This window comes from Salvia hispanica, chromosome 2, assembly GCF_029641045.1.
Source record: "Salvia hispanica isolate PSC_SH4W2 chromosome 2, Shi_PSC_v1, whole genome shotgun sequence".
NCBI lineage: Eukaryota > Viridiplantae > Streptophyta > Magnoliopsida > Lamiales > Lamiaceae > Salvia > Salvia hispanica.
This window is the reverse complement of record NC_142693.1, coordinates 15623697-15640461: the sequence shown is the minus strand read 5'-3', so window position 1 is coordinate 15640461 and position 16765 is coordinate 15623697. Positions and strand designations below refer to the sequence as shown.

Sequence of the window (16765 nt, the reverse complement as noted above, 5' to 3'; positions counted from 1 at the left end):
AACAAATAATCAAATAACATATTTATTTAACATTGTTTGCTTTGTAGTCATATTGTAAGCCCACTAATCAAATACTAGTACTAAGATTTATTAGTGGGCTTAGCTCTATTGTAGGCCAAGTTGAGGTCTGCCTAGCCCACACATATCCATTTTCGACCCAAAACAATCGTCGAGGCCTAGGAGTACAAATTTACTCTATTTTGTAGGGGTATTTTTTTCCTTTAACAAAAATGTTAGATGTAATAAACATTTTTAAATTTTATTTCTACCTCACACTTATAATAAATTTGAAGAATATAACAAGACTACTGCACACTCTCACTAACTGATTTTCCATCTTTGAAACTCCAAAGGCAAAACTGAAACCATACAGCAAAACAGAAACATATTTTATCCAATCTTCCAAGTCTTCCAAAATTTCCGGATATCTGGCTTTAGAATTCTATAACAAGCCAAAGATAATCTTACAAGTTTAATAACAATTCTATGACTAGGGGCGTCTCCTACTTCTTGAAGGTGTACATCTACTCTCCTCGAAGCTCCCCGACGTGTCCGAACTGCTGTTCTCGTTCGACCACATCTTCTTCGCTCCGGCCTTCTGTGCCCCGCCTTTCAGCCTCAGAGAAGCCAGCTCCACCTTCAGCGACTTCAGCTCCTCCGATGTCCGATCGCCATCCCAGTCATCGTCTGTGTTCGTAGTAGCAGATCTCGAGCTCCCATACGACCCTCCCGGAAGTAAAGCCCTAATAGACCTGGGCAGGTCCGGCATTGTGTGATCACCGCCCCCTCCAGCTGCTGCCCGGCTATGCTCGAAGAAGAGTACCTGCATAACAACTCGCAGAGGGAGCCTCTCGTTTTGCACAGCGTGCGCCCACGCCTCACCCGATAGCTTCCTGCAATCCATCAACCGGCACATCTTCTTCTTCTCGCTCTTACTCAACTCCAGATGCTCCTGCAGCAATCGAGCACAGCTCGTTTTAGAAACAACGAAAACGAATAGATGACCAACACGGTGTATGAATAGAGACGGACCTTTAGGTACATGTCGATGGCACGGTAGATTCTGTCATGCGTCTGTCTTGGAAAGCTCGAGACCATAGTTGCTAGGTCGAGAAATCTGGACATATGCAACGAGGAGTCTCGAGCAGCTTCAGCCAGATAACTATCGACCAACGTGGCCACATTGGCCTTGGCAGCATAGAACTCGGGACCGAGAGAGCAGTCGGTATGCTCTTGCATCACAAACTGCTCAACCAAGTCATACACTATGTCTATGTTATAAAGGGCCGTCTCACCATTAGACGAACGGATCAGAAAATCAGCTACGGTTGCCTCCCCGAGCTGCTGTGCGATTTTCTGCATCAGCTCCCTTCTTCCCGGCTCTCCACATCCCAATACAAGCGATGCTTGCAGTAATTTGAGCAGGAAACTACACGGCACAGAGCTTATCTCCATTGGCAGCAACTCCGTGATGGTTTCAACCAAGTATCGGTACTTGAGTGTATCCCCGCCTCGTATAGTGCCTTTGCTGAAGCCGGGGAGCCTTCTCGTGATATAAGCTTGCAACGCCTCTCCGATCACATCAGCAGAAACTCTCCCTTTAGCTCGTATCGTTGAAATCACCCGTCTGTATAGAGCAATATGAAGCTCGCAAAGCTCCTCCACCCACCAGTCTTGAGGCACGGTTTGCTGCTTCATCACACCGTTCCAGAGAGGATCGTTCTCGGACAGAAGCTTCTTCCGGTTATAGGTATACGACCAATCAACTCTGGAAGGGTCGGTAGAAGCTTTGGAAGCGATGGAATCGAGGCAGTGGCTGACGATCTTCAGCTCCTCGGACCAGGGGAGATGAGACCTTGTGGTCTGAAGAACAATTATGGAATCTTTCCAGCTTCGGAAGATGCTGGAGCTGAGGAAGACGTCGATCTTGTATATGAGATTTCCCTTCTCGAAGGTCTCGTACATTTCTAGATACTCTGCTGCACAACGCGCTGCCACCACGTTGTAAGCGTTGAGCGTGGCAACCATGCCATAGCAGAACTTGGCACATATTTCGAGCGCAGTAGGTCCTCCCGGAATGTCGTCTATGCGTATCTCATCCTTTTCTTCGTTTACGCTACCAACGAGCCTCTGAAGGTGAGAACTCTTGGAGAGAAGAGGAAACTGCAACAAGAAGATATACTTAACCACTTTCTAACATAGAAGCATAACAATAAACATTGATGGATTTTGAGTTTTTAAACAATTGTATTAGGAATATGTTGAGCAACAAAATGTGTATACCTTGTGAAGATAAAATTTGATATCACCAACATTTATGATGAGATCAGTGGCCAACTCTGTAGCTACATATCTGAAAGAAAAATTTGGAACACTCCATTTTTAGTAACTCTTATATCTGCAAATTTATACGATAAACATTGGTACAGAAAAGGAGAAAAACTCTATGAGAAAACCAGCAAGCATATCATCTCATCTTCTAACATAGAGAGACATGCTACTAAACAAATGGCTTTTGTGTTACCAAAGCAATCGATAGGAGGAGAAAACGTGGGATAATCGAACTAAAAATACATGACAAGTCACTCCACCAAAGGAAGATAGAATGACAATTTTATTAACTTTGGAGAAACATCAAAACTATTAGACTAATCTATCCATTTCAATACACATATGAAACAACATATACTATGTAATGAAATAATGCAGGTGGAACTTTAACTAAAACAGATGAAAAATAGTTAATATGGTTAACCTGATATTGTCCCCATCATTCTGAAACTGATCAGGTTTGGATCCTAGCTTCATAAACTTCATCGTTTCGATATATATCTCCTGCTGCAGGTTTGTTAAAACCAAAAGCTATTTATCATTCCTCAACTCAGAAGGAAGTAGCAAAGAGAAAGGTGTGGAAGAAGATAAAGCTCTCCCAAATCTAGCTCTCAGTAACAGAGAATGCCTAATTGCTTCTTCTCTCACTCATATCTCAAACTTATAGCTTAATAGTACCAAATTCAATAAGAAGTCAAAACCCTCGAAAATCCACATTCCCCAAACAAAGATTTGCTACAATCAATCAAGTTTGAAGCACCAGTCAAAGCCAACACAAATCTTGGTATGAGTGTGGAGCACCACCAAAATCTCAGACAACCTACCTAAATCACACCAACCAACATACTTGTTTGTTCACCTTGCTACATAAAAAACTTCAATTCCCCAAATCAAAAACGCATCACAGCCAATGAGAATACTCAAAATCAAGATCACATTTTTAACATTACAAAATAGCACAACAAAGTTGAATCAGAAACTTGAATACATACTCACCTAATCAAGAATGTCTGAAGCAACGCTCAATTGGTAGGAAAATGTAAAGAATTTAGAGGAACAGAAAACAAGGAAAGAGAGAGCAGAAAAACAAATGAAGAAAATAAAAGAAGATGATGTTTGGCAGGCACCATGGCAACATAATGTTATCGCAAAAAGCCAAGCTCAGAATGTTCCCACACTCATGTATCCCTTGAGAATCAGCACCACTGCTGCCTCTTTCTCTCCTCCCCACTTTTTATTCTCCTTTCCCTCGTATTTATGCAATGCTAAACTATATAAATTATTTTTACCTTGGAAAAATCAGCATCACTTTAGGTCACTTCCCATTTCTTCCAAGATTGTTTAAATTGCTTGAATTCCAAAGATGAAAATTACTACTCCGTATGTATTTATATAATCTTTTTCGATGAATAAAGAAACATATATAAAGTGCACAGTGTTAGGCACGCCAAACTGACACTCTTGTTGCCCCATTCATCACATTCATGCTTTTATACTTTTCTATTTTCACATTTGTTGGAGTTTAGTCAAATGTTTTTTACTACTCCTAGTATATTTTGTGATATAGAAAACGACCAGCCATCTTTTATCTCTCGTACTTTAATACTCATATGCTTTATATGAATAGAAATAGTAACTCGACTCAAAATAATTAGTAATTCAAAATAGTTAAATGCACATGTAAGCGAAGAAATCAGATCAGATAACATCGTCAAATGGTGGAATCCAATTTCAATATTTCATCCAAGTTTTTTTTATGTGAATAGAAATATGATTATGATATGTTCCTTTTATAATTTGCATACTAGTGATTTGGCTATATGGAGTATTTTTTAGTGTAAGCGATAAAATTTAACTAAAGTTGATTAACTTTTTACCCCTAAAATATCCTTTGTAGCAGGTCACAAGTGAAAAGGCCACGGAGTAGTAATTTAATTGATTACATTAAAATAAATTTGCTGCTACAATGTTTTATCCCTAGAATATACTACTCCACTATATCATTTTAAATGTGGAAGGATCGTGAAGGAGGTCACGTGGGAAAGCTCTTGCCTAACTCGTAATTTAAACAGAACCCAACTCATCAATTTTCGGATTTTTAAAATTTTGTCCATAATTTAAGAATCCTTTTTATTTATGAGTGAATTACATAAATGGGAATTTTTAAAATTTTGTCCATAATTTAAGAATCCTTTTTATTTATGAGTGAATTACATAAATGGTACCTAATCTTTTACTTTCGCACGTAAATGGTACCTGATCTTTATTTTATATCGTTTTTGGTACCTATAAATCACATTTTTGGTACCTGATGCAATTTTCTTCCCAAATTGCCCTTTAAACAAATATATGTTTCCATTTATGTCATAAAAGGTATTTTGGGCAAACATAAAATTAGTACTAAAAGTGATATTATAGTATCTTCTCTCATTCTCCTAACTCTTTATACTATTATTATTAATCAATATTGATATTAATATTCATTGTTAATATTATACTTAAATATAATTATAGTTATAATTATATCTAATTATTATTGTTATAATACTAAAAATTGATAGTAATTAATAAATAATTGTAGTATAATTATATAAATTATGAATCACATGATATTATGTAATAAATATTATTATTATTTTACATTAAATTAGTAACTAATCAATATAGATTATTATCGTTATAATACTAAAAACTGATAGTAATTAATAAATAATTGTAGTATAATTATATAAATTATGAATCACATAATATTATGTAATAATAATTATTATTATTTTACATTAAATTAGTAACTACTCAATATAACCTTAATAAAAATTTAACATTGTGAATTGTATTCATAATGATATAAAAAGTTGAATATTTTTAGTTAGGTGTTTCAACCTTAAAATGAGTATAAAATAATTTAATAAAAAATATTCAATTGATTTAATTACTTAAATAATTAATTTAATTAAGTATTTTATTTTTTGTTTATATTATGAATGCAATTAGATGTATGTATAAACCACTAAAAAGAAAGAAGAAAAAAGAAGGAAGAAGAAACATAAACTAAGGAGAAAAAAGATAAAAGAAAGGAAGATAAAATACTAAAAAGAAAGAAGAAAATGAAGAAAAAAGAAAGAAGAAGAAACTAAAGAAGAAAAAGAGAAATAAGAAAGGAAGAAAAAATAATCACATACTATTTGGTACTATTTAATGAAAATTTCTAAAAATATCCTCCATGAAAAAAAAATTACATATTTGGTACCTAGGGTTATTTTTGTCACTGGGTACCAAAAACGATATAAAATAAAGATCAGGTACCATTTATGTGCGAAAGTGAAAGATCATGTACCATTTATGTAGTTCACTCTTTATTTATATAGCTTATTGAAATCATGCCTCGCCATTTAATTCGACGTAGTTTTCTTCTTTTTACTTCTACTAAATAGTACTCCATTCACTATATATTTGTGAATTGTTTTCGGGTTGGGTTTTATATGATCTAAATAAATGGCCACAATTTGAAACGTTCTTTTTTTAAATCTAAAAGAGATTAGAGATAGTATAGTATTTCCTTTTTAAAATGTTAAACGTTATCAATTTTCAGTTCATACATATTACTAATATATATGAACTGTTTCATTTAAATTTTAAATTGATACAAAACCATCAAATTATAAAATCACAGAATTATGCTAAGATGCTTGGGCAATAGTTGAGGGTAGGCTTTTGTGGATTGTGGTAGTAATTATTTTTACTTGCAACTGAATCTAGACATTCAAGGAATAACGCACATCGTTCGAATGTTTTGTATGTACGAGAGTTCCGACCACCTCAAACAATGTCAGTCCAGGAAAAAGAATCAACCTACAATACACATTTTGCTGATTCCTACACAATTTTGAAGCATATCAATATAGATTTGAACTTATTATAATCAAGAAAAGACAAACTTAAAACATTTGGGACTTCAAATGTTTTTATTCGAGATTTATTCAAATCGAAAGCAATATAACAATAATATATGATCTGACATAGAACTGAAATTTGATCTAGACAAAAATCTACACGATGGTTAAATAATCGGTCGATGATAATACTTTTTTAATTTGGAGAGATAAGAAGCGAATATTTGAGCAGAAAATGTCGTTTGAGAATTTAGATTGTCTGAAAGAAATAAGAATAGCCAAAAGATGCTCCTCATTTGAGCAATCGAAGCGTGACTGCACGTGCAAAGATGCACCAACATACTAATATGTTCCCCACTAAATTTAGATTCCTTTTCAAATTTTGCAATTTTTCTATAATAACATCTCTTATTTGTGAAATGAGTAGCATATCGCACTCTAACTATATGAGCGAAGAGAAAAAAAGTAAAGATAGAAAACACACAATATAATTAGTAGCGTGGCTGCGTGGGTAACTCTGGACTAGGTAGTTGTTAAGTGAACTCCAAGGCAATTTATGGATATTATTAGGAAAATAGCATAGATCTAGTCTAGTTTCACTTTCAATCCACAAGGATCCAGCTCAAATGAATGCATTCCATCAAGAGGAATTATAGGGCGTGATTAGATTTATGTTGGGCTATGCAGGGTACGGGTTATAAATTTTTAACTCTGAACCCTAAATTTTAGTATCAAGTTATGTTCTAATCGATTGGGCTAATAGATTGGCCCAATAAACGTTATATTTTTTTAATAACTATATTTAATGATAATTTTATGTCCATAATAAACAAATATCACAAAGAAGGAACATCTTTTTTAGTCCACGAACTTTGTCAAAGTATCATTTTAGGTCCGTAAACTTCGAAAATATCATTTGAGTTAATATCGATCGAAATACTTTTTTTTACTATTTCCAAGTTTTTTATGGACGAAAATACCCTCAATAGGGTACATATTTTTAATAAACTTATCGCATACTCATATTTTTTACAAATACCCTTACTATATATTTTTGACGAATTTTCTAAATATAATTTGACTTTCAATATTATCACTTAATTTTGTGACATTCAAGAAAAGTTCATTCTTCAATTTTTTATAATAAAGAATTATAAAGATATTTTTGAGGTATGGATACTCAAAAATTAATGTCACGGCTAATAGACGATACTTAAATACTGATAAGAACTAAAAGTTTTAAACAAAATTTTTGATAACTTCTTGATCCCGCCAGATTTATATAAAGAATGTTGATTCTAATGAACGATTCATAAATATGAAAGATGAATACAAAAATTCTATACAATTATGAAAAACGGAAAACCGTTAAGAGTAGGGAACATGTTCCTTGTCTTTGTTTCTATCTCATCGTATCCCATTATGTTCTTCGAGATTTGAAATGACCTGCAATACCTCGGTGTATATCAATATTCAAGTATCGTCTATTAACCGTGACATTAATTTTTACAAGTATCCATACCTCAAAAATATTTTAAAATTCTTTATTATAAAAAGTTGAAGAAGGAACTTTTCTTGCATGTCACAAAATTAAGTGATAATATTGAAGGTCAAATTAAATTTAGAAAATTAGTCAAAAATATATAATAAAGATATTTATTAAAAATATGAGTATGTGATAAGTTTATTAAAAATATGTACTCTTAAAGGTATTGAGGGTATTTTCGACCTGATAAAACTTGGAAATAGTAAAAAAGTACTTCGATTGATATTAACTTATAGTTGACGGACCTCAAATAATATTTTCAAAATTCACGGACCTAAAATGATACTTTGACAAAGTCCGTGTACCATAAAAGATGTTCCCTCTATTACAAATGAGTGTTATTTCAGCTTGAAAGTTGAAACTAATATGTTCATAAAGAAGTGAAAATAAGTACAAGAGTATATCATTTTTTAATTGTTATTCTCTTTGTCCACGAAAAACAGTCGTATTTTTCATTTTAGAATGTCCGTAAAAAATAGTCTCATTCCAAAAATGGAAAGTTTATCTCTCATACTTGATACGCTCGGATTTTGCACTATTTTAAGGCCACTATTTGGTCCGTTTTTATGTCAAAGTCACTCTACACGTCCATTATTTGCATATTTTATCTATTTTGGTATTTTGACGTGTTTTGTGAGAAATGTGCATAATTGAGCCGAAAAAGGGAGCCAAAACGCAAAGTCTGGAAATCTGGAGTCAGACGGCGACCGGTGACCGCCGGCGCCCGGCGGGCAGAGCAATGCAGCGGTCCGCCTCGGAAAAATATGCTTGGAAGAGAAGTCTCGTCCGGCGACCGCCGGAAGCCATGCGGCGGTCCGCCGCCGGAGAAACATACTCTCTGGACTCCAACGCGGCGACCGCCGGCAAAGGTGCGGCAACCCGCCGGAGAAAGACGGCGAATCCGAGATGCCCTAGATTTGCTCCAAGATTTACCATATTTTGAAGATCTTTTCCTTCTACAACATGGAATGGTTTTCCCCTATAAATAAGACATCAAACTTCATCAAAAAGAGAGAGCTTCTACTTGCAAAATAATTCATAGAGATCAAAAGCTAGAGTACTTCACTTGTGCAAGGAGCTGGAGAAGGATTTCAAGAACATCAAGAATGACAAGGATTCAACCTACGGGTTTTATTTGCTTTAGTTTTATGTTCAAATTGTCTTCCCTTCAATCTATGTGTTTAGCTTATTTCATTATGTGTAACTAAACTCATAGGATTCTAGGGATGTATTAGTAACGACTTTGGTTATACAATTCCTTTTTCTATTTAATATCCGTTTTGTTTTTACTTTGTTTCTTCCCTAAGTAATTTTGATGTTGCATGATTGAGTGACACAATCGTGTATGATTTAATATAACTTGCTTCATAACTGTGAGAGAGTTCTAGCGAGTTAGATCCACTTAGTAGACGCTACAGTTAGCTTCCCTTAAAACGACAATGTTAAATGAGAGTGAGGATTTTTCAAGGGTCTAAGGAGCTATTTGGAGTTACGTGTTAGGATTGACAACCATAATCTTGTATTCAACGTTTGCATCGCATGAGCATAAGCTAGGCGACTCGTTCTATCAAAGTAATAAACTGTGCAAAATGATGTATAACCAAAATGATGTATAACCAAAATGAGGTATTTTAGTTTGGAATTTATATAACCATAACTGTGAACGCACATCCTGTGACATCCATGACCCAAAATGATGCATCATTTTGCATATTAAAATATTTTTATTTACCATTGCAGTTTTATATAGTGTTATTTGCATAATAAATATTATCTCAATATATATTACTTTAAGTATTAAATAGTTAATTAATTTAAGTGTATACATATAAAATAATGCGAATGTGTGTGTGCATGAAATTATTATTTTAAAATATATTTATGTGTACGTGTCTTAGTATATGTATGTGTAATAAAGTGTGTACGCTTGAGAGTATTTTTGTGAAGAAAAATATATATGTATACACCTAAGTTATTATTAAAAGTAGAAAAGTGATGGCATTTTTGGGGATATGTATTATACGTGTAAAATCATTTTTCTTATATGTTGCATGTAGGACATGTCATTATTAATAAATAACCCAAACATTAAAATACTTTATAAGGATCTCAAATTATATCAATAGTATATAAAATAGAAAATGTAACCATTATCGGCTTAACCGACTTTGAGAGCCCGTTTACATATATATTTGTATAGTGAAACAAAAAAGGAGAGGGAGAGAACAGAGGAGTTAGGAAGAAATAAAATTGAGGGAAAAAAAAAAGAATGAAAATAGTTTCTGACCACTCCGGCTATACAAAGTTTCAGATAAGAAAGGAAATTTGGATGTTTGATTACTTGTTGTCATCAGGTGGGTATAAATCACACTTTTAATTTTACATATTTTATGTGATTGATTGCTATGTGTTAAATTAGAGTGAATATTTGAATTATATGATGTGAGCTTGAAATGGTTATGTGTTATTTGATATTGATGGTGGAATATTGAATATGTGAGTGCTGCTAAGGATATATTTTTATATAGCATTAGAATTATTTGCATCATTGGATTAAAGAAGATATGTGACAATCTTGCTCTGGATCTGATATACAATGGCAAAAGACCTACGGGTCATATACAATGATAATGGACCTACGGGTCAAAGAAAATATGCAGAGAGGGGCCTTCGTGGAAAGGTCAAATAATTAAAAAGGAACCTGCAGGTCGTATACAATGGAAATCTCGGGCAGATACCAGGCTTGCTCAGTCACAGAATATTAAAAAGGATCATCGAGACATATGCATATGAATATTAAATTGTTCATGATATTTATTACTTTTGGTGATATATTTTGGTGAAAGAATGTGTTTGATACTGGTGTGTGAAATTAAAGGTAAGATTTATATACACTGAGTTGTGGCTCATATAAACCACTATTATTTTTCAGAAATAAGATATCAGTAAAGCTTTTGGTTGACGTGAGTCATAGGAACTGCACGTATCATCAGGTTCGGCGGCTGACGCGTTTTGGCAACCTTCTCCTCTTCATCATTTTTGCATGTAGATAAACGTGTGGTATATAGAGTGGTGAGAGGGTCCCACTACGGTTTAAAATATTTTGCAATATGTACTTGATAAATGTTGGATTCTGAAATTATACAATATATGTGTTTTCGAAGTAGACGTGTGAATTATTTTCTTTTTAAAATTTTGAATTTATATATAGTAAGTGCATACGTCAAAAGGGTTGAGGTGTGACACATCCCTGGGATTCCCTTATCTCTATCGTTTATCTCCGTGTTTTATTTGCATTTAGTTGTTATTTGCTTTCTATTGTTTTTAGTTTTCAAAATAGTTTTCAAAATCTTCCGTTCTTCCAGATAGTAATTGAGTTCTAGTAGATGATAGACACTTTGTGTTTGTCTTCCCCGTGTTCGATATCCGGTACTGACCTTTAGCTATACTATATATACTCTGTATACTTCCATATTTATTTAGTGCTAATAAAAAGTGCATCAATACTTTATCTACTTTTTTCCTATTTCCCATATTTTACTTACTTTTCCTCCACTTTTATCTTATTTTACCTACTTTTTCTACTTGTCTCTTACTTTACTAATTTCTCATTAAAACTCATGTTGTCCATCAATGCGACTATTTTTTTTTACGGAGGAATATATACTTTTTTATGATAATTGTAGAAATATAATAGTATAATATTCAAATAATAAATCAAAATATATTTTCAAGTTCATTTAAAAAATAGGAGTAATTATTGGAGTAACTTTTAAAAGTGAAAAAATAATGAGACTGGCATATTATGAGAACTAGTGTCAACACCCGTGCTATGCACGGGACATAAGATTTTTAAAATATGTGTAAATAAAGATAAAATTGTGTGACGTCCGATGAAAAAAAAGATTATAAGTAAAAATAAATATATAAAACAGATAAGAATATAAACAATATGCAAAAAAAGGCAAAAAAAATAATAACAGGCTAAATAGAAAAAGACAAAAAACTCAACAAAATATTATATACAAAACAGTAATAGTTCATAAATTTTGGAAAACCTCTTTGTAAACAACATTAACAGTCGAATCACCCCTACTATCAACATCCTCGTCTTTACAGACCAAAATCTTCAGACCTGCACGACTCGTGACTCAAGATATAGCAACATACAACTGTCCATGACTGAATACTGGTTTTCGTAGGAATAACCCAACATGAGCCAAAGATTGACCTTGACTTTTGTTAATGGTCATTGCATACGACACAGCCACAGGGAATTGCCGTCGTCGTAATTTGAACGGCAACTTTGGATCAGAAGGAATTAAAGACATTCGAGGGATCAAAACTTTATGCCCAACATTATGCCCAGCCAACACTTGAGCCTCCAGAACATAATCACCTAATCGTGTAATCAGTAATCTTGTGCCATTACATAATCCGTTCGAGTGATCTATATTCTTTAGGAGCAGCAACAATTCATGATTAGGTGTACCTGAACACTTCAAGTTGTTCAAAAACTCAACTGAATGTAGCGCAGCTAAACCACCCGATGTCGAATCTGAGTAAGCAATACTATCGGAGCTCAAATAAGTACGACCTTCAGACTGATCCAACGACATCATGAATTGATTAACCTCGTCAACAATCTCCAACGTAGGAGCAAGTATAGCACGATCACGCAAACAACCGCTCAACTCTTCATGATTCATATAAGATGGATATATCTTGGAAACAATTGTTTTCAACGGATCACCAGAATCAGACAAAACAATGTCAGAAGGAAGACCAATAGACACTTCACCGTCATTTGGACCACCAAGAACACCATCCCCTATCGAAGCAACCCAAGAAGAAAATTCCTTCAAACGTTCCGCTTCATCACATGATGCAGCACTCAACAGTCTCATATTTTTCGTAAGCCTCAAAACCGTACAATACTTCCAAAGGTAAGAAGAGTTGATAACAGCATTCACAACATCTTGCCTACTACCCTTTGGAACAACAGGCAAGATTTGCCTAAAGTCACCACCAAAAACAATAGTTTTTCCACCAAATGGTTTCTGCATACTACCCTCATCACATACACGCATGATATCTCTAAAGGTCCTGTCGACAGCTTCAATCGAATGTTTATGAACCATCGGAGCTTCATCCCATATGATAAGCTTAGCTCTAACAATGAGTTCAGCAAGCGCGCTCCCAGGTTTTATGCTGCACATGGAATCTTCATCAACAATGATGGGAATCTTAAAGCGAGAATGAGCTGTTCTACCTCCAGGCAACAATAAAGAAGCTATGCCACTGGATGCCACATTTAAAACAATATCACCCCTCGAACGAATCCCGGCTGACAAAGACCTCCATATGAAAGTTTTACCAGTACCTCCATAACCATAGACAAAAAACATTCCCCCAGCATTTGAGTCAACGAATGACATAATAGTATCATGAACATGAAGTAAGTCCAAATGTTCTCTTCCCAAAGCTTCACGATCATAACACAACTCATCGCAAATCAATCTATTTTCAAACGTTTCAAAAAACTCAGATTTCGGATAAGGCATACCCTGGAAATCACGCAAACTTTTTCCAACATTTAACAACAACTTCTCAATCTCCGCCAAAGCAAAATTTTGGACATCCTCGTCGCTCAGCAACAACCCTACAATAAATAGTACTCCCTCCGTCCCGGCTAAGATGACACATTGCTTAGCCGGCACGGGATTTTAGGAGTTATTGGTTAAAGTGTTTAATTGGAGAGAGAGAAGGTGTGTGTAAGTATTAAAGTAGAGAGATAAAGATAGATGGATATTTTAATAGGAGTGAGAAAAAGTGGTTGAGTGTATTAATTGGAGAGAGAAAGTTACCAAAAAAGGAAATGTGTCATCTTAGTTAGGACAAACTAAAAAGGAAAACGTGTCATCTTAAGCGGGACGGAGGGAGTAATTTATTATTATACTAACAAATATTATTTAAAATAGAATAAATTACAAAAAGTGAAATAACTTATATAAAAAATACCTGGAAGACTTCTCAATTTTCTTTGATTATACAAAACATCTTCAGATAAATATTTCCAACAACTTCGCCAAACAAAATCCGGTCTAGAAATAGAATCTGAAGTCAACAAACTAACAAATAGCAATCTTATGGAATGGACAGAGGACCAAAATGATGCCTCAATAATGCCATCAACATATTCCTTATCATCATCCAACAATCCTAAAGCAAAACAGGCATCTCGGAATGTATCATACTGAACACCATTCACACGCCTAATGTCTTCATACGATGTAGCTCCTCTAACAATGTTCAACAAACATCTCAAATAATAGATATCACCAGAACCAGGAGGAACATAAAACAACCTCCCAATGGAGAAACGTTGCTTTCTAGGTTGCCAATGATCTGTTTTCCAGACAAATTTGGTAGGAAATTCACCATATATGAGATTACGACCCTCGGAATAAATCTTATTTGCATCCATCCAACCCAAAAACTTACTCTGATTGAAAAGTATTCCGGTTCAAAACATTATCCAATCGGTCTCTCTCATCAAATATAACGCTCTGCTCATTAGGAAGGTGAAAACTTAGTCTTTCAACAGACGGATCCTTATACTGAACCTCAAACCCCAAAATTCTCCAAGCAGCTTCACAGGACGAAATATATCTGCAATCATAGTACAAACTAATTTCATCCTGTACTTGATCAGAACCATTTGGGCCAGACTGGAAAAAAGATGTAGTCACGCGATCGTGGCCTTTATTTATGTACTTAAACAAATACTTGATGGATCGCGATTGATTGCACCACTCGACATTTACGTGGCCACCATATTTCATAAGTAGTGCACGATTGTGTGGAACAATGTATCTATTATCCAAGGGCACCCCATCTTTCATAATAACACAACCACTGTCTCTACGTCGGTAAACAGGATAACCTTCATCATCAAACGTTGTGGCAACCACAAATTTTTTCGGAAAGTATTTTGAACATCTTCCATTCCGCATGCAAGGAGAAGATTTTCGAACAACACCACATGGACCATGCACCATATACTCTTGCACATTCTTAAAATATCCCGGATCAGATACTGGATCAGGAATCTCAGCAGAAATAATCTCATCAATACGTTGAGGCCGAGGTTGTTTATCCTTATTGCTTAAAAAAAGCAAAATGTGTGAATGATGCAAACCACGCTTCTGAAACTCAATTGTATACACCACTGCAAAAATTTTACACAAAACATTTATCAAAATACTAAACTATAAACTTAAAATATTAATATAAAAAATATTCAATAAATGTTATCAAACCTGCTTTCACAGCTCCGAAATTTTTTTTGGTTTTAAGATCTCTTACAAAACTATCCAACTTTACTTTAAAAATCCTACATACAATATCAGGACGATCATCTGATTTTAAGCCCCTGGCTGAAAGAAATCTAACAATCTTTGGCCACTTTGGATTACACGTAAAGGTGATAAACAAAGATGGGTAACCAACCCATCTACATATGGCCATAGCATCTTGGTAATTCTGGATCATATATCTTGCACCACCTACAAAACTGGATGGCAAAATGATTCGTTTGCCATGCATAGAACCATCTGTATCACCTCGAAGTACAGCCTCTGCCAAACCACTATACATTTCAGCACACAATTTTTTCTGCTGCGTTCTGACAAACAATAAACGTCCAGTCTCAACCATGGTATAAGCATCAACAACAAATTGTTGGAATAATCGCCGACCATACAAAATAACAGAACACTCATCCAGCCTATCATGCAATCGGTATGAAAAAAACTCTTTTGGGCTAACTCTCTTTCTATTGCCCGAAGAAGTGCCAGATCCTGATAAACCAATCTTTTTTCACTATATTGATCCTCGCCGTAAGCAAAAAGCAAAGGATACTGCAGTGCCAGATAAGAAGGATGCAATTCATCAATACGCTGCAATCGACCAGATCTATTTTCAACAATAATATCCCTATCACCCAAGGCTTCATCAAAATCACCAACCACAAGAACATCAATCTCAGAAATAGTAGGTAGGTTATAAGTCCTACCATCCCTACCTCTCTTGCCAAGCAACCTTAAACTCACATTCGGGAGATTTTCTTGATTAATTTTTTCCTTTACCATTCGGAACGTTTTGACTAAAACATTTTCTTCATCCAACATTTTTTGCAGATCAAACACTATTTCCGTATGAAGATTATTGATCTCACTATGCCCCCTGAAAAATTATATTCGAATAAAAAAAAATTGTAAAAAATTTAAACAATATAATCTATACAAATTAGGTCCCAAAAAAATAACAATACCTCACAAATTTTATTCTATTGTTTATCTCATTTTCCGTATCATAAATGTACAGCTGAGCAAACTTCGGGTCGCAGCCAACTTCTGGCAATAAACTACCCATTAAATGGTAATTTTGCCCATGCAAACGAAATATAGGTGGAGAATTACCAGTATTCACGCTATTATCAACCTTACCACCCAATGACGTAAATCCAAACATAGAATTGTATGACCGAATATTTTTCAAATAGTGAGCACTCTTCGAGTTATTAGAGAACATCAAAAGAGACAACGCTTGAGGCGGAGGTAACATATTAGGAATCTTGATTTTCCCATTCATACAACAACCTGAATATCTTGGATTATGCACATTACTTGGTTTGCCAATACGTTCCTCAAACCAAAAAAAAGCACCACAATGTGAACAATTAAATACACCATCACCAATGTCCCAATATTCTACAAAATAAAAAATATTCTTTTAATAAAATAGAAATATATTAAAAATTAGAACTAAAGAGAATTTAAAAATAATTTTAAAAAATAAACCATCAACGATAAATATTTAAAAAAAATTCAGGCGTTACAAATTTACTCCGTCATGATTTACAACAGACGAACAAATGATACTTTCAGATCCCGTGAGCAAAGAAGCTTGATCAACCTCAATACCACTCATA

At 34.4% G+C, this 16765-nt stretch overlaps 2 protein-coding genes across 6 annotated transcripts; both read right to left on the bottom strand.

The window, feature by feature from the left end:
- Window positions 1-368: 368 nt before the first annotated feature.
- On the bottom strand, window positions 369-3755 carry LOC125201942 (phototropic-responsive NPH3 family protein NPY4-like). 5 transcript variants are annotated; one of them, XM_048100260.2, is made up of 5 exons: window positions 3621-3755; window positions 2756-2838; window positions 2284-2353; window positions 1033-2163; window positions 369-952 (listed from the first exon to the last, which is right to left on the bottom strand). In XM_048100260.2, exons 2-5 carry the CDS (start codon window positions 2815-2817, stop codon window positions 491-493), a joined length of 1725 nt encoding a protein of 574 aa, XP_047956217.1. In that variant the 5' UTR covers window positions 2818-2838; window positions 3621-3755; the 3' UTR covers window positions 369-490. The 5 variants fall into 5 exon arrangements, with proteins under 5 accessions (XP_047956217.1, XP_088919765.1, XP_047956199.1 ...); XM_089063639.1 differs by having other exon boundaries at window positions 2756-2835; window positions 3621-3733; XM_048100242.2 differs by lacking the exon at window positions 3621-3755 and adding an exon at window positions 3459-3587.
- A 10515-nt stretch (window positions 3756-14270) lies between these two features.
- Window positions 14271-16365, bottom strand: LOC125187631 (uncharacterized). Its single transcript, XM_048084255.2, has 4 exons — window positions 16106-16365; window positions 15601-16017; window positions 15093-15457; window positions 14271-15001 (listed from the first exon to the last, which is right to left on the bottom strand). Exons 1-4 carry the CDS (start codon window positions 16363-16365, stop codon window positions 14271-14273), a joined length of 1773 nt encoding a protein of 590 aa, XP_047940212.2.
- Window positions 16366-16765: the final 400 nt, after the last annotated feature.

What these genes read in the sequence shown, in the direction of transcription:
- LOC125201942 (XM_048100242.2), bottom strand. An exon ending in AATGATGGGGACAATATCAG is followed by an intron (nt 2,354 to 2,755) that starts GTTAACCATATT and finishes TTTTTCTTTCAG; the next exon opens with ATATGTAGCTACAGAGTTGG. An exon ending in CCATCGACATGTACCTAAAG is followed by an intron (nt 953 to 1,032) that starts GTCCGTCTCTAT and finishes CGATTGCTGCAG; the next exon opens with GAGCATCTGGAGTTGAGTAA.
- LOC125187631 (XM_048084255.2), bottom strand. Translation starts at nt 16,365, where the DNA reads ATGTTCTCTAATAACTCGAAGAGTGCTCACTATTTGAAAAATATTCGG. An exon ending in AATAGAATAAAATTTGTGAG is followed by an intron (nt 16,018 to 16,105) that starts GTATTGTTATTT and finishes ATAATTTTTCAG; the next exon opens with GGGGCATAGTGAGATCAATA. An exon ending in TTTCGGAGCTGTGAAAGCAG is followed by an intron (nt 15,002 to 15,092) that starts GTTTGATAACAT and finishes AAATTTTTGCAG; the next exon opens with TGGTGTATACAATTGAGTTT.